The 24,230-nt window shown below is 38.7% G+C and overlaps 1 protein-coding gene and 1 pseudogene across 4 annotated transcripts in view; both read right to left on the bottom strand.

Moving 5' to 3' along the window:
• Window positions 1-24,138, bottom strand: part of SNX4 (sorting nexin 4) — a 64,124-nt gene extending 39,986 nt beyond the window's left edge. Inside the window, exons 1-5 of one of the 3 annotated variants that reach the window (XM_081301054.1) lie at window positions 23,947-24,137; window positions 11,708-11,829; window positions 7,108-7,243; window positions 6,884-7,033; window positions 605-652 (exon numbers count right to left, since the gene is read on the bottom strand). In XM_081301054.1, coding sequence (XP_081157180.1) covers window positions 605-652; window positions 6,884-7,033; window positions 7,108-7,243; window positions 11,708-11,829; window positions 23,947-24,087 — 597 coding nt within the window. In that variant the 5' untranslated portion in view covers window positions 24,088-24,137. Of the gene's footprint in view, window positions 1-604; window positions 653-6,883; window positions 7,034-7,107; window positions 7,244-11,707; window positions 11,830-23,946 lie in introns of all 3 variants that reach the window. The other 2 variants (XM_081301056.1, XM_081301055.1) reach the window with 2 other exon arrangements.
• LOC308653220 (poly(rC)-binding protein 2-like) lies at window positions 8,353-9,403 on the bottom strand (annotated as a pseudogene). The gene has a single exon. The product of its transcript is annotated as a poly(rC)-binding protein 2-like (transcript).
• Window positions 24,139-24,230: the final 92 nt, after the last annotated feature.

Raw genomic sequence — 24,230 nt, forward strand, 5'->3', positions numbered from 1 at the left:
CCTCAATTTTCAGATAACAATCTCATTTCAAAACATTAATTCTAAACTTGAAGAAAACTAAATACGCATTTATCACTTAAGAGATGCTCTTTCAAAATGATACCTATATCGGTTTCAAACTGGCCACCATGTCCCAACTGACAGAAGCAGCATGACCAAAACCTCATCTTTTAGTTTACTCATGTGGAAAAATCCAAGATAGACTCTTGAGAAGTACCATTCACTGGTATTAGTGATCAATTGTCGGAGGCAGGGGTGCACGTGGAAATGGTCAGGAAAGAGGGAAGAAAAAGATGTAAAAGTATGTTTATACTGTGGGGGAAAAATTTATAGCCTGTATTTAGATTACTGCTTCAAAATGCTCTTATATAATAAAATTGAATTAATAAATTTGACCATTATAGTCCAACTAGTAACAAAAGTTACATAAATCAAAAGTGAATTGTGGTGTTTCTTTTTGAAAAGCTTATCAATGATATTAGATGCAAAGATGATTTCTGACATTTATTCATTCAAAAAATTAACCCAGTACCCATTAAGAGTATAGCATTGTGCTAGAAACTGTAAAGAAATATGGCAAATTACTTCATACAAATATACTTACCTTCAGCTGAAACCCAGTTTCATTCACAGTTTCCTTCCAGTTACCTTCCTAAAAATTAAAGTTAATTTTAGAAACCATTACTGCAAAGCAAAACAATACATTAAAAAATTCCAAAATAATTCAGTATTATTTTGTTCTTATTTCAAGGGAAATGGCAGAGAAAAGTTTGCAAAAACTCTTTCATTATAAAATTAAACATAAGGGACTGGAGTTGTAGCTCAGTGGTAGAGCGCTTGCCTAGCATGTGTCAGGCACTGGGTTCAGTCCACAGCACCACATAAAACTAAATAAATAAAATAAAGGTATTGTGTCCTTCTACAACTAAAACAAAATTTTTTAATTAAACATATAGTTCAGATTTCAAAAGATAAAATAGAATTTGGACCCAAGATTTTAGAGATTAGGGCTTCAAAAAACTGATGACTAATTTTGATATCATTTAAGTGATACCAAAAGTAGTATCTTAACAATTAAGTATAAAAATGCTAACCAAGCTGGGCATAGTGGCACACGCCTGTAATCCCAGAGGCTGGGGAGGCTGAGACAGGAGAATCTTGAGTTCAAGGCCAGCCTCAGCAATCATGAGGCACTAAGCAAATCAGTGAGACCCTGTCTCTAAATAAAATACAAAATAGGGTTGGGATGTGGCTCAGTTATTGAGTATCCGTGAGTTCATTCCCTGGTGCCAAAAAAGAAAAAAAAAAAAGCTAACCAAAAGAATACTGCAATTGAATAATAAACAATTCAATAAATCCAAACCCAACCCAATAAATTGCACATAAAAACCTGCTCCAAAAACATCCTTAAAAATAAGCATTATAACCATATACTTTGTATACAACCAGAGATATAAAAAATTGTGCTCTTTATGTGTAATATGAATTATTTGTAACGCATTCTGTTGTCATTTATTTTTAAAAATCAAATAAAAATTGGGGAAAAAATAAGCATTATAATCAAGAGTGGTGTCTCAAACCATTTTTTCCAGTGATTCTGCAGGCTGAGACAGGAGGACTGCGTTTGAATTTAGCCTCAGCAAATTTAGTGAGACCCCAAGCAACTTAGGAAAATTCCGTTTCAAAATAAACAATAACAAGAGCTGGCTCATGCTTATAATCCTAGTGGCTTAGGCTGCTGAGGCAGGATTGCAGGTTCGAAGCCAGCCTCAGGAACTTACTGAGGCTCTAAACAACTTAGTAAGACCTTGCTTCAAAATAAAAAATAAAAAGGGCTGGTGATGTGGCTCAGTGGTTATGCATCCTTGTGTTTAATCCCTCATACCCAAATAAAAAAAAAAAAGAGCTGGGGTGTGCCTCAGTGATCAAGCACCCCTGGGTTCCATCCCCAGTACAAATAAATAAATGAATAAATAAGCATTCTAGGTGGTGCATACCTGTAATCTCAGCAACTCGAAAGGCTAACATGCAGGGGTGTGTGTGGGTGTGTGTGTGTGTTCAAGATAGTGGAATAAGAAGGGGTCATGTTCCTGGTTGCTCCATAGTGAAACCAAGAAAGCAAACAGGCAGCTTCCCAGCAAAGTGGGTGAACAAACAAACAAAAAAAAGCAGGGGGACTTTACTGGAATTTAAAACTAGACATTCAAAGCAGACTGGGGACACAGGAAGTTGGATATAATAAAATAAGGAAGAAATCCCTAGAGGCATAGTCGCTTCAGCAACTGAGTCAAAAGCACCAGCCACAGTTGTGGAGGGATAAGGAAATTAAAGGAACCCGCATTTTGGGGAGGCTTGAGGCGTGCACAGAGCATTTAGAGATCAAGGGCATTGCCCAGCAAACCTGAAAGATGTGCCGCACAATATCTGTGTGCGGAGAAAGAAGCCACCATCTTTCCAGAAAGAGTGTAGAAGACAAAGGAAGGAACCATTTTGCAGCCACTGCGGGGCTCACACCTGAGGGGGCCCATTCTTGGCAAAACTGAGTTTGGCTCAAAATACAGGCCTGGTAAACATACACTGCACAAAATAGAGTGTGCTTAAGTGACCAAGAGAAAAATCAAACGTGGAGAGAGTTTGACAAAGTGGACAACTGGTTGTGAAAACCTACTTGGCTCTATCCCTCCTTCTCCAATCCAACTGTTCACAGGACCTGCTGAGAGAGACTCATCTGGCTGGGAACTTGGAAGGGCAGAGGCAGGAGAGATTCTCTTCTCTGGAGACTGAACTTGAGAGGAAATGTGGTCCGCAGGTGATGTAGGGGACTAAAAATTAGGTCCCCCAAAACACAAGTAGATTCCAGGGGAGATCCCTAGAGTACAGTGTTTGAGCGTGGAGCTGCAAGTGCTGGGTGCTGGAGGTGCTGATTTAAAATCTCCAGAACAACTGGCGATCAGCAAAGAGCCTGGAACCCACCTAAACCTAAACCCTGCCTCCAGGAACTCTACCTACTGGATTACATCTCTCATTCTAGCAATAAAGAGGGTGGAGCATCAGCTCCAGATTATCCCACCTAAAACTGCTGACAAGAGAAGCTGAAAATCTTTTGAACTCCAACGGAAAGAATTTTTTAACTTTTCATCAAGATCCTTTTTTTTTTAAATTCTTTTTCTGTTTAATTGTGACCTTAATGGTACATGGACATTTATACATATTCATATTTGGCTTTTTTTCCCTCACTTCTAGCATTTTTGAAGCCAGCAATTTTTCATGGATTGTTTTTTTGTGAACCAGGACATTTGATTAGTATATTTTAGTTTTGTTTTATATTATTTTTATTTTCAATTTTTAAAAAAACATTTTACTTATATGTTTTTTTCTCCTGTTTCCCTTAATTCTCTTTTCCTCTGTTATCAGCCAATATCTATTGTTCTCTTTCACTCTTCCTTTAATTTTTTTTTTAATATTTATTTTTTAGTTTTCGGCGAACACAACATCTTTGTTTGCATGTGGTACTGAGGATCGAACCCAGGCCACAAGCATGCCATGCGAGCGCGCTACCACTTGAGCCACATCCCCAGCCCTCTTCCTTTAATTTTTTACTTCTTCTTCTCTCTTCCTCATAATCATCACATCCTATATCACTTCTGTCCTTTTCCCTGTTCACCATTTGAAATTATAAACCCTTTTGCAAATTCACTGTTTTTATGGTAGGCAATAGCTGTTCATCATTTCTGTTTATTGTGATAATTAACATTGTAGATGTCATAGCAGGAATTATTTGGTTTAATGCTGTATATTGTTTGCATTGGTTGTTGTTATTATTTGTCTCCCCCTAAATGGTGACGTACTGGAAACCTTTAGGGACATTATAAGTCCACAGGGTAGAAACTCTACTGCCTCAGATCCATACTGTTAAAGGGTAGACACACAAAAAACATTAAAAAGCAAGGGAACAAATCACCCCAAACAAGCCAAAATACTCCAGAACAGAATCCATTGACACACAGTGGAAGAAATGTCAGAGAGAGATTAGAATGTACACAGTTAAACTGATCTGCAAATTAAAGGGCAGAATAAAAAATGAAACCAGAAAGAAACTACAGGAAGTAAAAGATCACTTCAATAAAGAAGCAGAGATGGGGGTGGGGGATGGGGGCAGAAATCTTGAAATGAAGGAAACAATAGATCAAATTAAAAATTCAATAGAAAGCATTATAAACAGACTAGACCATTTGGAAGACAGAACCTCAGGCAATGAAGACAAAACATAAAATCTTGAAAACAGAGTTGACCATGGAGCAATGTTAAGAAATCATGAACAGAACTTTCAAGAACTATAGGATAACATTAAAAGACCAAATTTGAGATTTATTGAGATAGATGAAGATGTGGAGATATAAACCAAAGGAATGAACAAATCTTTTCAATGAAAAAATATCAGAAAATTTTCCCAAACCTAAAGAATGAATGGAAAATCAAATACAAGAGGCTTACAGGACCCATGTTATAATAAAAATGCCTAGTATACAGAATAAGGATATAATTTTAAAGGCTACAAGAGAAAAATATCAGAATACATATAGGGGGAACCCAATTCAGATCTCAGCTGATTTCACAACCAAGACCCTCAAAGCTATGAGGTTCTTAGTATAACATATGCCAAGCTCTGAAAGAAAATGAATGCCAACCAAGAATTCTATATCCAGCAAAATTAAGCTTCAGATTTGAAGATGAAATAAAAATCTTCTATGATAAATTAAAGAATTTGCAACAGAAAGCCTACACTACAGAATATTTTCAACAAAATATTCCATGAAGATGAAATGAAAAAAAAAAAGTGAAAACTGGCAAAGTGAGGAACTACACTAAAGGAATAGTTAATCAAAGGAGAAACAAATTCAAATTAAAAACTAGTAATGAACCCAAATGACCAGGAATATAAATCATATCTCAATAATAACCTTGAACATTAATGGCCTAAAGTCATCAATCAAAAGAAATAGACTGGCAGACTGGATTAAAAAACAAGACCTAACAACATGCTATCTCCAAAAGACTCACCTCATAGGCAAACACATCCACAGACCAAAGGTGAAAGGATGGGAAAAAACATGTCACTCACATGGATCCTGTAAATCAGCAGGGGTTTCTATCCTCAAATCAGATAAAGTAGACTTCAAGCCAAAGTTAATCAGAAGGGACAAAGAAGGCCATTTCATGCTGCGTGAGGGAATTATAGATCAATAATACATAACAACTGTACATATTTATGCCCCAAACAACAGAGCATTTACATACATCAAACCCTTCTCAATTTCAAGAATCAAACAGACCACAGCACAATAGTACTGGGTAACTTTAGCATGACTCTATTACCACTGGAGAGATCCTGCAATAACCACATAAAGTTATAGAAGTAAAAAATACATTGACCCAGCAGCTCAGGAGGCTAAGACAGGAGGATCGAAGAGTTCAAAGCTAGACTTAACAATAGCGAGGCACTAAGCAACTCAGTGAGACCCTGTCTCTAAATAAAATACAAAATGGGGCTGAGGATGTGGCTCAGTGGCCAAGTGCCCCTGAATTCAATCCCTGGTACCAAAAACAAACAAACAAACAAACCAATTGATAATTTAGACTTAACAGACATATATAGAATATTTCATCCATGAATGACTGAATACATATTCTTCTCAGTAGCACACAGATCCTTCTCTAATATAGAGCATGTTATGTAAGCTATCACATAAGTTGGCATACAATTGTAATGTTATCTTAGTATATTTTCAGCATCTGTAGGGTTATTTTGATAGCTCCCTCTCCATTGATGTTAATTTTTGTGTTCTTGCTTTTTCTTGATTATACTGGTTTATGTTTTATCAACTTTTAGCTGTATTATTTCTTCTCTATTTCATATATTTCTACTCCTACTCTTATTTTTTCTTTCCTACTACATAATTTGAAGATAATTTGTTATTCTACCTTCTTTCTAATACAAGTACTTTAAGTTATAAATGTTCATCTGAGTACTGTTCCATCCCAGAGATCCTGATATTTTAAGCTTTGATTATCACTTAGTTCAAAGCACGTTTTAATTACTTTTCTTGTGCTTTCTTCCTTGACCTCTGAGATAAGCATGCCATTTAATTTTGAAATAGTTGACATGTGGGGTGAGGTGTATATCTATATATCTTAAGGAAATACAGTTTGCATGATTTCAAATTAAAAACTTAAAAATTTTAATTTCAAATTAAAATGCTTTCTATATTGATTATACTGGTTGCATACATGTCAAAATTGATCAAATTGAATATTTAAAATATGTACATTTTATTGTACTTTAATTTTATCTCAATAAAGCTATAGGGAAAAAAAAAGAGAGGCTAAGGAGAATTACAAGTTTGGGGTCAGCCTCAGCACTAAGCAAGACCCTAAGCAACATAGGGAGACCCCATATCAAAATAAAAAATAAAAAAATTTAAAAAGGCCTGAAGGTATAACTCAGTGGTAAAGTGTCCCTGGGTTCACTTTCTGTACCAAAATAAAAGCATTTTACAGTTTAGCTGGCTGAGTTGGTGCATGCCTGTAAGCCCAGCAATTTGGGAGGCTGGGGCAAGACGATCACAAGTTCAAGGCCAGCTCCTGCAATTCATTGAGACTCTGATTCAAAACATGTTTTTATTAAAAAGGTCTGGGGATGAAGCTCATTGATAGTGTTCTCGCCTATCATGTGCGAAGCCCTGGGTTCAATCCCTAGTACCACCAAAAAAGAAAAAAGAAATAAACATTCTACATTTTTTATATAGGTGCATTATAATTTTACATATTAGTGGGATTTGTCATTAAAAAAAAAAGAAGTCAAATGAACATTTTTAAAAGATACCTGTGTTAAAAACAAATAGAAGATTTTGTCTCTACAAAGGATAGGATGTGAAGCAACTCTTAAGAGAAAGTTTTCTAAACCAATCCGTCGTCTTTCCACAAAATCCGGATCCATGTTGTCAGCAGAGAGTTTATGCCAAACAAATTCTGCCTAGGTAAATAAAACAATCATTAAGAAGAGTCTCAATGTATAGTACTTTTAACTACTGCCATCTTGCTTCTTACCCGTTTTTCTGGTAGAGGTGGCACAACAATATGTGGATAGTAAACTAAAAGGTAGTTTCTCAACAACTCAAACTCACTATATCTCCTCCACAGTGAGTCTGTTAGGACACTCTGACCATCAGCATGTTCAACTGACCTGAAAGGAATCAAAAAACATATTTATTACTTTATAAAAATACATACACATAAACAAAACATCTCTAAAAAGTATACCTCTAAGTACTATTTGCTTCTATTTCCTAACTGCTTTTCAACCAGGCATTGAGTAAAGAACTTTTATGTATTTTTTCACTAATTTATTCAACCTGGTGAAACAGGGATTTACTATCCTCATTCTACAGATGAGGAAGCAGCTGCACATATGTGCCCTGCTTATAATCCACCTGATACCAAGCCCTTACTCCTAACCACTTTATTTCCTATTATAGAAAAATGATTTGAACCTAATAATTGTATTAGGAATATTCTGAAAGCCTCAATCTATCTCATAATTGGTTTTACAGTATGATAAAAGGCACAGCTAGCTAGTCTATTAAGATGAAAGTAATTTTAACTTCACTATTGCCCAATGAGATGACAACATTCACAATAAAGACCAAGACCCACAAAACCTCAATTCAGGTTATAAATGAATTAAATGAATCTGAGTATCAAGAGATATGCACAAGAGTAAAATATTAATTAGCTGTGAAAGTGTGTGGAAGAGAAGTTATAAAAATTCATCAATACTCATCTTCAATTATAATTATAAAGAGCTGGCAGAAAATGCCATGTTTCATCTATACACAGTTCAACTTATATTTGGGAGAAAGGGTAAAATCATATAAAGAACATTTTAAAGTATTTTGACTATTGAAAAGTCTCCCAATGCAAGCACTGTTATAAACCATCAATCTTTTAAACCTTCTTATTTTCTTTTTTTAAATTTTTTTGAAAAATTCCTATAATAGAACTAAACTGAAATTATTAATAGTTCACTCTTACATTTCCACAACAAACAGAAAAATTCATGAGCCAAAAAAAAAAAGGGAGAAGCTTATAAAACTAAATATAGATCTCAGCATTAACGGTTGAACAGAAAAAGGAATTAAAACGCTTTAATTAAAAAAAATCATGAGTGGAAGATAAAGTGTGTAGAAACTGAAAATTTACAAACTATTTAAAGACCTGGAATTGCTGACTGTTCGGAAACTACGCAGATGGATTATGGGTGTTGGTGAACAGCAGAAAGGGATTATGGATGAATCTGCATTGTTCTAGCTACTCCCCATGCCACCCATCTCCGAGGAAAGCCTGACTTTGATTGAATACTGAGCAAGGTTAATGCTGGCAGCAGATCCAGTGACAGTAACCTGCCTATCAGTGGATCCTTCCACTGGGTTCACAATTTTGATCTGCGCCAGACATCTGACGGATCTCATTGATTTTGGTGCCTTGACACCAGATTATGCAGCCAGTCAAGTCGTTTGGAATGGTGAGTTCATGAGAAGTAGTCTGAGCAGATGAATCCAAACCTGCACTAAATCCAGTATTACCATGCGTCATAGGAAAATGTTGCATTGCCAACTGGTACAGCTTGGTTAAATCTGGCTGTGGAATGGCATACTGTCCTTGAATGGTATAGGCTTCTAGAGGTGATCCCTCCAGGTCAGGGTTGAGGAACATGGGCAGGGTGGTGTGAAGAAAACTCGTACTGTCGCTGCCTGTGCTGTACCTGTCCTGACCTCCTGCAAAGATGACTGGAGAACTTGATGGCTTGGGCAGGTATGGGATGGTCACACCCTTGGGGGTAGGGACTCTAAAATGACCGCACAGATCTGTTTGACACACTCAATGATGGATTACAGAATGCCAGCAATAGTGATGGCCCACTCAGTTGAATTGGGGAACATATCCCCCGCCACCTGGATTTGAACCCCTGTACTCTCTCATATTTCCTTAATCTTGCAGCCACCATTACCAATAAGAGAGCCACACTAGCAGGGACCACCAGCCTCAGAGTGACCAGATCTACTGGCAACTGTGCTATTGGTCATAGAGCTGCTAATGTCCTCTTCCAGTTTGTCAAATGATCATCGCAAAGGCTTTGAAGATGGCATTAGTGGGTCCAACCAAAGTGATAATTCTCTTGGGGACAATTCCCTTCTAAGAGATTGATGCATGTATCACTCTCCTCGAGCATCTTCTCAACTGATTCTCCTTTCTTTCTGATGATACTGCCAACTTCCTTTCCATACATAAGTAGGCAAATAGTGAAAGTGACATTTAATCTACTTTCAATCACACCAGTGTCCATGTTGAGAAGTGTTATGGGGAGCTGGACTTCGAGTGGTCAAGTCTTTGGTCACTGGTGGGGGTGAAAGCCAAAAACTGGTGGGCGGGGGGTAGGAGGAAGAGGAGGAAAGGGGAAATGGGGGGGGGGTGCGGTGGCAGAGGGCACAGGCTGCAGCTGCTCCGGCTGCTGCTTCTGCTGGTCTGGGAGGACCTTCTCATTTTCTAATTATTTGCTTGACAATAATTTATTTGTCCTCCAAGAAATACACATATGCCACAATGTGCATAAAGACCCAGAGACTACATCAGTTTCAGAAATAAGTAAAATCTGAAAACATATTTATCTCACTCTATGCTCAGAAAAATAGTTAGTTTTTGGTTTTGTCTTTTTGAGACAGGGTCTTGCTATGTTGCCCAGAAGGACCTCGAATTCCTGGACCCAAAGCAATCTTCCTGCCTCAGCCTCTTGAATAGCTGGTACTACAGGTATGTACCATCACATCTGGCAATAGTTGCTTGCTTTTATTATTTATATATTAAGTTTATCACTAAATCTATTTAATTATCCATTAATAAAAAGGAAACAAAATATGAAATACAAAAGTGTACAAATGGCTTCTGTGGAAAAATATGGAACTATTAAAGCAAAACTCATCTTAAAGAGTTGACCTAAGCATTAGCTATAACAAACAACCATTCCAATCCAGGAAGTCAGATAGGGTGGCACAGGCCTATAATTCCAGTGAATTTAGGAGATTGAAGCAGAGGGATCACAAGGTCAATGCTAGCCTGAGAAACTTAGTGAGACCTGCCTCAAAACAATTAAAAAAGGCCTGGGATATACAGCTCAGAGGTAGAGTGCTTGCCCAGCTTAAAGAAGGCCATAGGTCATCCCCAGCACACACACACACACACACACACACACACACACACACACAAAACACATACCAGAAACAAACAAACAAAAAACCCCACAAAACACAAGATAAAACAACAAAAAATTAATACAAACAGGGGCTGGGGATGTGGCTCAAGCGGTAGCGCGCTCGCCTGGCATGCTTGCAGCCCGGGTTCAATCCTCAGCACCACACACCAACAAAGATGTTGTGACCGCCAAGAACTAAAAAATAAATATTAAAAATATTCTCTCTCTCTCTCTCTCTCTCCTCTCTCACTCTCTCTAAAAAAAAAAAAATTAATACAGATTTCTAACCCTAGCTGAAGAAATATTTGGGTTAATCTCAAGTTTCAAACTAGCTACCAACAAAACCTACATCTTACACTGGGCACAATGGTGCATGTCTGTAATCCTAGGGATTCCGGAAGCTAAGGCAGGAGGACTGCAAGTTCCAGGCCAGTCTCAAAAATATAGTAAGGCCCTAAGCAACTTAGTGAGACCCTGTCTCAAAAATAAAACTAAGCCAGGCACGGGGCACATCTGTAATTCCAGCAGCTTGGGAGGCTGAGACAGAAGGATCGCAAGTTTAAAGCCAGCCTCAGCAAAAAGTAGGGCACTAAGCAACCCAGTGAGACCCTGTCTGTAAATAAAATATAAAATCGGGCTGGGGATGTGGCTCAGTGAATGGTCAAGTACCCTCTGAGTTCAATCCCTGGCACCCCCTCCCCCCCAAAAAGCTGGGGATATAACTCAATGGGAAATCATTCCTGGGTTCAATATCTTGCTAATAAATAAAGCCTATAACCAGCACACCTACAAGGCAGGTAGAAAATCTGCATAACAAAAAAATTAAAAAAAGGAGCCAAGTGTGGTGTATATCTGTGATCCCAGCAACTTGGGAGGCTTAGATAGGAGGATTGCAAGTCTAAGACCAGCCTTGGCAACTTAGTGAGACCCTAATAAGAGCTTAGCGAGACCCTGTCTCAAAAAATAAAATTCTTAAAAAGGAGTAGGGGGTTGGGGATATGGCTCAGTGGTTAAGTGCCCCTGGGTTCAATCCCCAGTACCTCCCCCAATAATGGTCATTTAAAGCAGGATCTATTCAGTGCAAAATGCCAAAACATAGGTAGGACTTCAGTGGACCCCCCAAACTACTCCATTTATCCAATCATGGAATGATTATTCAATAATACCTATACTATCTGTACATCTCCTATACCATCAGGGCCTTAGGTTCAATCCTCAGCACCAAAAAAAACCCACAAAAAAACAAATCTTCCTACGAACAGGAACACACACAAAAACTTCAAAGGGAATTAAAAACCAGTGACTTTATCCTTACTCAATCTTATTCCACCAAACTTTAAACTAAAGCTACCAGAAAAAAAAGCTTTCTATCTAAACTTAAGTCTAATTCTCATCACCAACCTTGTTTCAATGAGGTAAGCAGTATATGTTTCTTGCATGTTCATGGCATTTCTTCCAGTTCGCTTTTCAGCCTCTGAAACACTGATTTCTATCTTCTTTAATCCAAAATTATTTTCTGTCATCTGGACAAAATGGAACAACAAAAAAACTTGAAGATGTTATTGAAAAGCCCACAGCTAATTTAATAAAACTCATCATTGGGGGCTGGGGATACAGCTCAGTTGGTCGAGTGCCCGCCTGGCATGTGCAAGGCCCTGGGTTCAATCCCCAGCACCACAAAACAAACAAACAAACTAAACAAAAAAATCATTGGTATATATTTCTAGATAATTTGTTATATTCCTTAAGTTGTTAGGGATTGCTAAATGACAGCATCAAATGACAAGTACTTTTTATCAACATATTACATTAACTTTTTCAGAGGTATCTAAACGGGTACCATACATTTATTAAAATTCAGACATTTCCTTTAAGTGGCCAAAAAATAAGTCTATATACAAAAGTGTAAGAAAACATCTTAGGAGCTGGGGAGGTGGCTCAAGCGGTAGCGCGCTCGCCTGGCATGCGTGCGGCCCGGGTTCGATCCTCAGCACCACATACAAACAAAGATGTTGTGTCCGCCGAAAACTAAAAAATAAATATTAAAAAAATTCTCTCTCTCTCTCTCTCTCTCTCTCTCTTAAAAAAAAAAAGAAAAAGAAAAAAGAAAACATCTTAAAGACACAAAGACACATATACCGAAGATTCTAGGAAGATAGTAGAGCTGGAAGCACCAGGAATCTATCTTCCCATCTAGACAATATATACACTGGAAGACTGTGATATAAATATTTGGGAACTCCGGAGTCTGAAGATAGCTTACAACTTCCAGAGGAAGGCTCGGATAACAAAGTATAGTTAATTAAGATCAATTTCAGGTCTGTGCACATTGGTAGTGACCCATTCCACACCCTAGCCCTGTGGAAGACAGCTGTGCAGTGTTACCTAGAGTGGCTTGCATACAGCTTACAGGAGTCAAGGTGGGCAAAAACACATCATGTCCTCTACTGTTGGTTGCCTCTTCTAATTAGACAGGCACAAAAAGGTGGTGGCCACTGTTATTGAACATTCTCATACTGTTACAAGCCTCCCTCTGGCTTAAGTGACTTTTGTGGGGGACCCTTTATTTCTCCCCTCCATTTTTCTCTTAAAAGCTAAATATTTGCTAAGAGCCACAGCCAAGTAATATGATGCATGGCATTTTTGGTTGAAAGGTGACGCCAGCAAGCTATTGAGATGATATGATTATGTTAAGATCTGCATTCATATGGATGTTGGACTCCTGCTGTCCACCTGGGCCTGCTATGGGACTCCTGGAGAGTTCCCATTGGTTGGGGAAGTGCGGTAGGAGGGAATTCCGGACAAGGGACTTCCTGCGTGGGTTGGTCTGCAATCTTCCCGGGAGCATATGGGGCATTGGCGGCAGTTTCAAAAATAAAGTTTGTTCCTGCTTGAGTGGCTCGTGATTTTGTGCCCAGCCAGACTGAGGCAAATATTAAAACACCTGGAGATTCAAAAATAACTGGATATGTGTGGAAAATTAGAAAGTGACCACAAATATGCAGGGAAAGGATCAGGCTCTGAAAAAAACCTATCAAGACTTTAAATTTACATATCAGACTGATCTTTGGCACACAGCCTATAAGGAAAAAAAAAACTCAAAATAATAACAAGTAACAGCAAATTGTGTGGTAGGAGAATATGATTTCCAGAGATACCACATTTTTAGATTCAAAGGTCCTGTTTTCAACAACACAGAAAAAAAAAATCACAAGGCATACAAAGAACAATAAAGTAAAGCTGGGAATGTAGCTCAGTTGTAGAATGTTTGCCTAGGATGCAAAAGGCACTGGGTTCAATTCCCAGTACCACCAAAAAAAAAAAAAAAAAGTTTGCAGTGGCACACACCTGTAATCCCAGTGGCTTGGGAGGCTGAGGTAGGAGGATCACAAGTTCAAAGCCAGCCTCAGCAAAAGCAAGGTGCTAAACATCTCAATGAGACCCTGAATCTCTAAATAATATATGAAATAGGGCTGGGATGTGGCTCAGTGGTCGAGTGCCCCTAAGTTCAATCCCCAGTATACACCCCCCCCAAAAAAAAACACACCCCAAAGCATAAAAATTATAAAGTCACTAGGGATGTGACTCAATAACAGTGCTTGTCTTGCCAGAATTTGAATACCATCGCTGCTACACATTAGCTGTGTAACTCTGGGCAAATTATCAAACCTCTCTGCCTCAGTTTCCTCATCTGTAAAATGGAAACAACAGCACCTAAAATGAACTGAATGTTATGTCCCTCAACTTCCTATGCTGAAATCCTAACCCCCAAAATAATGGTATTAAGAAGTAAGGTCTTTGGGATTTTATTATGGCAGTACAAACAAAGACAGTACCTAACTCAACAGTCACTGAGAATATTTAATGAGTCTATGTATGAAAAGAGTTTTGAAAGTTGCCTGGCATATAGCTCCATATTACCAATTAGCCAACATTTGCTTAAGTTTTTTCTATCTTTTTTTTTTTTTGGGGGGGGGTACAGGGGCACTTGAACACAGAGCTGATACATCCCCAGTCCTTTTTCCTTTTGAGACAGGTTCTCACTAGGTTACTGAGGGTCTTGCTCAATTGCCAAGGTAGGTCTCAAACTTGCGATCCTCCTGCCAAAGCTTCCCAAGGCCCTGGGATTACAGGTATGTGTCATCATACCTGGTAAGTTTAAGTTTTTCTGATAATAAAAATAAATACAAGCTCAATATACAAAACCTGAAAATTGTAGTAAATATTTAAATAAATAGAGCTGGGTATGGTGGCACACATCTATAATCCCAGCTATTTGGAAGGCTGAGCAGATCACAAGTTTGAGGCCAGCCTAGGCAACTAAACAAGACCCTGTCTCAAATAAAAAATACAAAGGGCTGAGAATGTAGCTCAGTGATAGTTCATCCCTGTTTAGTCCCTGGCACCATAAAAAAAAAAAAAAAAAAGAAAAAGAAAAAACCCAAAACAAAACTGAGTCACCTTCAAAAACATCGGAAAATCATCACTGAGCTAGAAAATAACTTTTAAAAAATTTCTTGAGCTGGGCATGGTGGCACCCACCTATAATCCCAGCAGCTTGGGAGGCTGAAGCAGGAGGATCACAAGTTCAAAGCCAGCCTCAGCAACTTAGCAAGGTCCTAAGCAACTAAATGAGACCTTATCTGAAAATGAAAGAAAAAACAGGAAAAAACAAACAAACAAACAAAAGAACTGTGGATGTGGATCAGTAATTAAACACCCCTGAATTCAACCCCTGGTAGAAAAAAAAAATAATAAATTCAATAAAATAAAAATTTCCTGAGTATGATTTAATCATCTGCTGCTTAGCTTGCTTAACTGATATATTCTATAACTCTGCATGTGAGCTTTCTGTTACTTAAAAGAAGGGGGGCTGGGGTTGTGGCTCATTGGTATTGCGCTTGCCTCAAATGTGTAGGGCATTGGGTTTGATTCTCAGCACCACATATAAATAAAAAAACCATGAAGGTCCATCAACAACTGATATAAATTTTTTTTTTTAAAAAAAGGAAAGGTTTCTGAGGCTGGGGATATAGCTCAGTTGGTAGAGTGTCCACCTTACATGCACAAGGCCCTAGATTCAATCCCAGCACTACCAAAAAAAAAAAAAAAAAAAAAGAGGAAATGTTTCTTTTAGTTCACAGTTTTGGAAGTTCTAGTCCCTGTAGCAAGGCAGCACATCATGGATGAAAGCGCATAAAGGAACAAAACTGCATAATAGCAGCAAGGAAGCAAAGAGAAAGAAGAGGGCTAAGGTCTCAATATCCCCTTCAAGGGCATGTCCTTAATGACTCAACTTTATTTCACTAGGCCCCATCTCCACCAGCTGCCGGTAGTGCTATAGGCTGGGGAACAAGCATTTAACACATAACCCCTAAAATGTTGGGTCCAAACTACAGCACTATGCCTATAAATTTTCTCCCCTCTTTTTGTATTATCCTCACCCTCAGAATACCTCAAACCTATTTATAGTTCTGGTCTACTCAGTTCTCTGCAGTCAGTCAGAGAAGGTGCTAATGGTGCACTGGAATTTTTAAGTACTCTGCTCCATGAGCACTTTCAGGCTTAAAAAATTCAGTTATCAATTCCTCAGGCAATGGTTCTCCTCTGGCAAATTCCATAAGCCCCACCCTGCCTCTTAACAGTCAATTCAATGGAATCTTCCAGCCTGGAGGAGTATTCTCCTATTCCCTTGCTCTTTCCAATCCCTTCTGCTAGGGCTAATTACTACTTTCTTAGAGATTTGATTCCCCTCTCATTTTTTCCATTTTTCAAGTTATTTTAAGTAAAAGTGACTATACTTTCAAAAATAAATGTACTCTTCCTCACAGGGAAATGTACAAAAGGAAATGACAGGAGATTTCTAATTAAACAATGGAAAAGAAAAGAATACAGAAAAAGCCACAACAGAGTTTCAAGAATGATGATTGCTGAGACAGAAGACCAGAAGTCTCATGACTCCTAGGCAGTGTTCCACCACCCTTTGGAACATGGTGATTGTCCAATTTGCAAAGTCAAAAATAAGGCTGATACAGCAAACTTCTGGCCACTGAACACTCAGATCGTTTTGTAAATAGATCAACACATCTTCTATAGCCTCTATTTCCTTCTCTAAATTGCAACTTAAGCATAACTACACTAAAAACCTTAAAACACAGTACTGGAACAACTTACAAGACTAATTTAAAGTTTCCTTCCCTCTGTCCTTCCTTCCTTTTTAGAGAAACAAAATGGCTTAATGGAAAGAGCACTAATTTAATTCCAGTCAAGCTACTACCAAGCCTCTAACCTTGGCCAAACTACTCTCTGAGCTTCTGATTCCTCACTTTCCTATATTTTGGGGGTAATTTTGAGAATTTAGTGAAAAGTAGAGCCCCACTCTACAGAACCCTCATAAATAAAAAATCCAACTTCCCTTTCTACTCAGCCCACAGTCCTATCAATAACAATAGCCCAAGGCTATAAAACTATTGAAATTTTGCTCAATTAGAGATAGATTAAATGGAATAGAGGATGAAAAAGAGGAAAGAGTTTAATTTATTTTTAGTTGTAGATGGTCACAATGCCTTTATTTGTTTTTATGTGGTGCTGAGGATCGAACCCAGGGCCTCGTGCTTGCTAGGCGAGCACATTACCACTGAGCCATAACATCAGCGAGGAAAGAGTGTAGATAACCCTTAAAGTTTCTGGTTTTTTGAAGGGGGATTGAATAAATGAGTGTTTAAAAAGATAATACAAAATTTCTGTCCAAATGTCTTACGGTTTGTTTTTTTATTCTTCCCTCTCCGTACTAGGGATTGAACACAGGGGCACTTTACCACTGAGCTACATCCCCAGACTTTTTTTACTTTTTGAGACAGAATCTTGCTAAGTTGCTGGGGCTAGCCTCAAATTTGTGATCTTCCGTCCTCAGACTCTGGAGTGGCTTAATGATATGTACCACTATGCCCATCTGGCTTGTACTTCTTTATGAATCACTAACTTAAAGAGCTATTTTAGGAACCCCCATAAGTTAGGGTCACCAATGGATGGCTTCTTGTTACATATATTTTCAAATATTTTTCAAAAATGTCAGGAAATAATACATAAGTACAATGTCTTTTATAGGATAGCATCTCTGTACTTTCAAAAATAAACAGTTTTATTTAATTAATCAAAAAAATGCAGGGGCTAGTGCTGGGGATCAGTGTAGAGCACTCACCTAGCAAGTGTGAGGCACTGGGTTCGATTCTCATCACCACATAAAAATAAAATAATAAAATATAAAGATATTGTGCCCACCTATAACTAAAAAATAAATATAAAAAATGCATTATTAAAGTTTTTTATTTTGGGGGGGTACCAGGGATTAAATTCAGGAGCACTCAACCACTAAGCCACACCCGCGTCTTGTTTTTTATATTTATTTATAGACAGAGTCTCACTGAGTTGTTCAACGCTTCACTTTTTGCTATGGCTGGCTCTGAACTCGCAATCCTTCTGTCTCAGCCTCCGGAGCTGCTGGGCCGTCACTACAGTGTCCGGCTAAGTTATTTATTTTTAGTGTATTAATTTTTATTTACACATACTATTTGTACATATTCATGAGGTACCATGTGGTGTTTAGATTCAGATATACATTGGTTTATATCACTTTTTGTTCTCAGGGGGTTTTGTTTTGTGGTATGGGGGATTGAACCCAGGGATGCTACGCCACTGAGGTACACCCCGAGCCCTTTGTGTTTTTTATTTGAGACAGGTCTCAGTTACCCAGGCTGGTCTTGAACTTTAGATTTTCCCATCTCAGAATCCCAAAGAGTTGGAATTACAGGCTGTATGCCAATACACCTGTCTTATGTGTGTGTGTGTCTGCCAACTCATTCTCTACCACTGAGCTACATCCTCAGTCCTAGGATTGAGGAAGAGAGAAGAAATAGAATAGGTAGAAAGCAAATTAACAGGGAAAGGAAAAGAAACTAACTTTAAATCTACAAAGTTCCACAAACACCCTCAACTTTCCTCAAGTCTGTTTTCTACCAGGCCTAAATTCTTAAAAAGCCCTTGAATTTTAGATTTTTGTGAGTACACATGATTAATGACAACTACATTGTTGGTATTTTAAAAAGTTACTACTACCATGAACTTCCTTTCTTTAGATTAAATGAAGCCTAGGAAAAATACTGTTAGAGACTTGTCATCAGAGTATTTCCAAACATTAATAGATAATTGACTGGATGACAACAATCTGGAGATCCTAAAAGAACCAGACCACCATGGCCCACCTGTGCTCTATGATTAAGAGATCTGAGCTCACAAGGATAATGTCACACATACACATGAATTTCCCATGTTCACTATTTAGGGAGAGCCCAGGACCCCAAATGTGCATCTCACTCTAAATTACCTATACTCTTTCTCCCTTTGCTTGCTTTCCTAAGTAATTTCTTTGCTTTCTTAAACAAATCTTCATTTTTTTTTTTCTTTAAAAGTTTGTGCCTCCTTTGGGACCAGGATTGTAGCTCCACATTACGGAGCTTGCCTAAAACAAGAGGCACTGGGTTCAATCCTCAGCACCACATAAAAATAAATAAAGAAAATAAAGTTATTTTAAAAAAAGTTTGTGCCTCTTTTTTAAAAATTTTATTTATTTATTTATTTTTGTGTTACACTTCTTAATACAACATTATATCATAATTTATCATATCTCTGATTATATATAAGGTATGTTGACACCAAATTCGCATCTTCATAGTTTGTGCCTCGTTTGATGCAACCTGAAATTCCTTTCTATAGTATAAGTCAAGAATCTGAAAGGGGCCAGGAGCAGAAGTGTACACCCGTTATCCCAGCCACTCAGAGGCTAAAGCAGGCAGATTGTGAGTTCAAAACCAGTCTCAGCAACTTAGCAAAGCCCTAAGCAACTCAGTGAGATCCTGTTTCTAAATAAAATACAAAAAAGGCTGGCAATGGGGCTCAATAGTTAAGTGCCCCTGAGTTCAATCCCTGGTACCAAAATCATCATTATCATCATCTGTCAGGAGTGAGTGAGTTGGGGTCCCCCTTCTCCCTTCTTGAGGACCTCCTCAGACCCCTTCTCTGGTGACATAATCACTTCTTTTTTTTTTAATATTTTCTTAGTTGTCAATGGACTTTATTTATTTATTTATATGTGGTATTGAGAATCGAACACAGTGCCTTATACATGCTAGGCAAGTGCTCTACCACTGACCCACTGTCCCACAGCCCCAGCCCAATAATCACTTCTTAGTTAACCCAGATAGTCTTTATGTTCTATACTATGATTTTATGTTAAATATTGACAACTTCTTATAAAATGATTAATAAAAATTTGTCATAATCAAAATTTAAGTGTCCATGATACAGCAAGAGGCATAGGGCTAAATGAGGGGGTTTGATCCCCCAGCATCATAAAAATAGAGGCAGAGACAGAAAGAGAGAAATAACCACAAGATTGAAAAACTATTTTATAGTTTTTCTCATATTTAAATGAGATCCTGACTACCCCACAAATAATTCTAAAATTATTATTTTATCTCAGGAGAAGATACAATGTAAACTTAATATTAAAACTCAATATAATAAGAAGGGTTGGGGATGTAGCCAAGTGGTAGAGAACCTGTCTAGAATGCTCAAGGCCCTTGGTTCAATCTCCAGTCTCAAAATACTAAGCACTGGTAAAGATATCAGGCACTACTAACGGGAGTATAAACTGTACAAGCACTTTGGAAAACAATCTGGTACTACCTGCTAGGGTTGAGCATCTTACCCTACAATCAATCAATCCTACAATTCCACTCCTAAATTTATACTAGACTTTTGGATATAATACAATAAACGATATATAGGAGGAAGTTCATGGTAGTACTAACTTTTTAAAATACCAAAAATTTCATTATTTCAATGTCCATAAGAAGAGATAAATTAACTGTGGAACACCTATAAAATGGCATACTACAGAGCCACAAACATAAACAAAGTAAGCCACATTTTAGAGGAATCCTCAAAGAAAGGATGCCATTGGAAAAAAATGTTCTGTTTATGTAAAATTTAAAATCTGGTAAAACTAAACAATGCACTGTTTAGAGAAAAATATGGTACCATTATAAGGAAAGCAAAAGAATTATTAATACAAGATTCAGAATACTGGTTACCTCTATGATGGTAATCCAGGAGAGCATGTGGGGACTTCAAAAGAATTGTTTTGTGAAAGATGGTTTGCATTACTAATATACTTCACAATAAAAATGATTGAACAAAAATAGAAAAATTAAGTCACAGGTGAGAACCTGCACAAAAATTATTTAAAAACTACTACTAATTATTTAAGCATTACAGAATACACACACTTTTCTCATATTTAAATGAGATCCTGACTACTCCACAAATAATTCTAAAATTATTATTTTATCTTAGGAGAAGATAAAATGTAAACTTAATATTAAAACTCAATTGAGGGCTGGGGATTTGGCTCAAGCGGTGGCGCGCTCGCCTTGCATGCCTGCGGCCCGGGTTCGATCCTCAGCACCACATACCAACAAAGATGTTGTGTCCGCCAAGAACTAAAAAATAAATATTAAAAATTCTCTCTCTCTCTCTCTCTCTCACTCTCTCTTTAAAAAAAAAAAAAAAAAAAACTCAATTGAGCTGAGGATGTGGCTCAAGTGGTAGCGTGCTCGCCTGGCATGCGTGCAGCCCGGGTTCGACCCTCAGCACCACATACAAACAAAGATGTTGTGTCCGCCGAAAACTGAAAAATAAATACTGAAATTCTCTCCCTCTCCCCCTCCCTCTCTCTCTCTCTCTCTCTCTCTCTCTCTCTCTCAAACAAAACAAAACTCAATAAGAAGGGTTGGGGATGTAGCTCATGGTAGAGAGCCTGCCTAGAATGCTCAAGGCCCTTGGTTCAATCCCCAGTACCATATACACAAAAACATTAAAAACAAAACAAACAAAAACCAATTCAACCATAATAAAACAACGTAATTAAAACGAAGGGCACACTTCATTCTGGGTTTCATCACCAAAAACTAAAAGGATAAACAATCTTAATAGACATCTCACCAAATAAGTCATACAGATGGCAAATAAGCATTTGAAAAGATGCTGGACATCATCTGTCATGAGAAATGCAAATTAAAACAAAGAAGTAAGGGGCTGGGGTTATGGCTCAGCGGTAGAGTGCTCCTGCTCACCTGGTGCATGCAAGTTCCTGGGTTTGATTCTCAGCACCACATAAAATAAATAAATAAAAGTAAAGGCATTGTGTACAACTAAAAGAAATAAATATTTAAAAAAACAAAGAGGTACTACTATATACACATTAAAATGTTCTAAATCTAGAACACGGACAATATCAAATGCTAACAAGGATGTGTAGCAAGAAGAACTCTCATTAATTGCTGGTGGGAGAACAAATTGGTACAGGCACTTTTTTTCTTATAAAAAAATTTTTATAATTTTTTTCTTATAAAAAAATTCTTATCTTTTTGTTGGGGGGGATGGCCTGCTGAGGACTGAACCCAGAGGCACTTTACCACTGAGTTACATTCCCAACCTTTTTTATATTTTATTTTTTTAAACTGTTTTTGTTTTATATATATGTACATATTTTTTAACTTGCTCATGGACCTTTATTTTATTTATTTATATGCAATGCTGAGAATCAAACCATGTGCCTCACACATGCTAGACAAGTGCTCTACCACTGAGCTACAATCCCAGCCATTATGTTTCATTTTGAGACAGGGTCTCACTAAGTTGCTGAGTTGGTCTCAACTTAGGATCCTCCTGCCTCAACCTCCCAAGTAGCTGGGACTAGAGGCATGAGCACCTGGCTACATTCTTACCTATGATCCAGCAATGGTACACCTAGGTATTTATTTACCCAACAGAGTTGAAAATGCCACACCAAAACCTGCACATGTACGTACTTATAGTAGCTTCATTCATAAATGCCCAAACTTGGAAGGTCCCAAGATATCCTTCAATAAACAGACGGATAAACTGTGGTATATCTGAACAACAGAATATTATTTGGAGCTAAAAAGAAATGAGCTATCAAACAATGAAAAGACATGAAGGAACCTTAAAAGCAAACTATTGTATGAAAGAAGCCAGTCTTTCATACTACTGTATGAAAGAAGTCTCAGAGAGACTACGTACTGTATGATTACAAAGACAGGGCATTCTAGAAAAGGCAAAAATTATAGAAACAGTAAAAAAAAAATGAATAAATAAATGGTTGTCACCGAACAGGAATAGGGTGGGGAGAAAGGAAAGACCAGGTAGGATAGAAAAACTGTTCACGACAGTGAAAATAGTTTGTATGATACTATAATGGTGGATACGTGTCATCATGACATTTTTTGAAACCCATAGAATGCTCAGCATGAACAGTGAACACTGTTGAAAACATGGACTGGGTGATGATGATCAATGTTAACGTGTACCCTCTGATGGAAGGTGTTCACAATGCACCAGACTATATGTGAGGACAGGGAGTACTGGGAAATCTCTGCATCTCCCTTTCCACTTTGTTGTGAACCTAAAACTGTTCTTTAAAAAATTAATTTTTATAACTTAAAAGTACATTGAAAAAAAGTCTTCATGCTACTATGGCTTGTTATTTTCTTAAGCAGGCAAAATCTTCAACTCCTGTACTTAAGACTCTAATTACCTGATCTCTAAACTTGAAGTTAAGAGTCTTCCTAGTTACATTTAGCAAACAACTTTTGACTTTTCCTTATCCATTAATCTTAAGAACAGGCAGTTTCATATTAGCACTAACACCTGTTGGGGTGAGGGGGTGCGAAGAAACAAAATGACTGGATGAGCCGTGCACACTGAAGGAGACTGGGCAGGAAGGTCTAACATGAAGCACTGTACTGAATTGCTTAAGTCCTTCTATTTAACGTGGTCTACAAACCTTGCATTACAAGTATAGACACTTTGGAATGAAATCACTTACAAATATAAGATGTTACATTTTCACACAAGTGAAAATCACTAATTATCCAAAGGGATTCAGATAAGTCTCCAATAGAAAATGACAACTTACCCCAAGTAAAGAAATTAGAGCCAAACAAGTAGTTCAAAAAATATTTCACCTGCACCTTCCCTAGAACCTTGCACTTTCTTCAGTTTGCACCCAGCCAACCCCTCTTTATTGCTCCGACTTGCTGCTCACCCTAGTTTGGCGTTCCCTTCCTTCTCGAATACCGCTGTCCATCGCTCACAGTGCCCCCATTAAATAGCCATCTTCCCAGCAAAACCCTTGTCAGACTGCATGAAAATCAGCGCTGCACTTTCTGGACCAGACATCAGGTGTAGCGACCACTGAAAGCTGCCGCTCCTCCAGCCTCGCCCGCAGGACTGGTCCCCGCACCCACAGCCCCACAGCCCGCGCCTCCGAAGCCCTCCCGTCGGTCGCCGTGCTCTCGACGTTCGCTCCCCACCCACAGCCCCTGCTTTCCACGAAGAGCCTCCCCCTCACACACACCCAGTGCTGCACCTGCGGCCTCTGCTGCCCAGCCGTTCCCCGCGACCTCGGGGCCTCCCAGGCCGAGCCCACCCGCACAGCCCAGTCTAGCCCACTAGGCCCGGACACAGGCCTCGAGGCCTCCGCCGCCCCTTCTCCTCACCGTGTCAGCTTCGGAGCCTTCTTCCCGGGCCCTTTCGGCTTCCTCACCGGCCACAGCCTCCAGCCCAGCGTCGGGACGACCCAGCGGCTCCAGGGGCGCAGGCTTGAGCTGCCTCTTGGGGTCCAGCGGTGCCTGCTCCATAGCTGCAGTTCAGCGCGGCGAGCCCAGTGCCACTGCGCCTGCGCCGCCGCCCCGCCCGAAGCCGCCCCGCCCCTCCGCTCAGCTCCTGCGGCTGAGACCGCGGGGGCTGGGGAAGGCGGGGCTGCGGCTGCGGCTGGTGCGTC

The sequence above is a fragment of the Spermophilus citellus genome (genome assembly GCF_964194105.1).
Source record: "Spermophilus citellus genome assembly, chromosome: 7".
Lineage (NCBI taxonomy): Eukaryota > Metazoa > Chordata > Mammalia > Rodentia > Sciuridae > Spermophilus > Spermophilus citellus.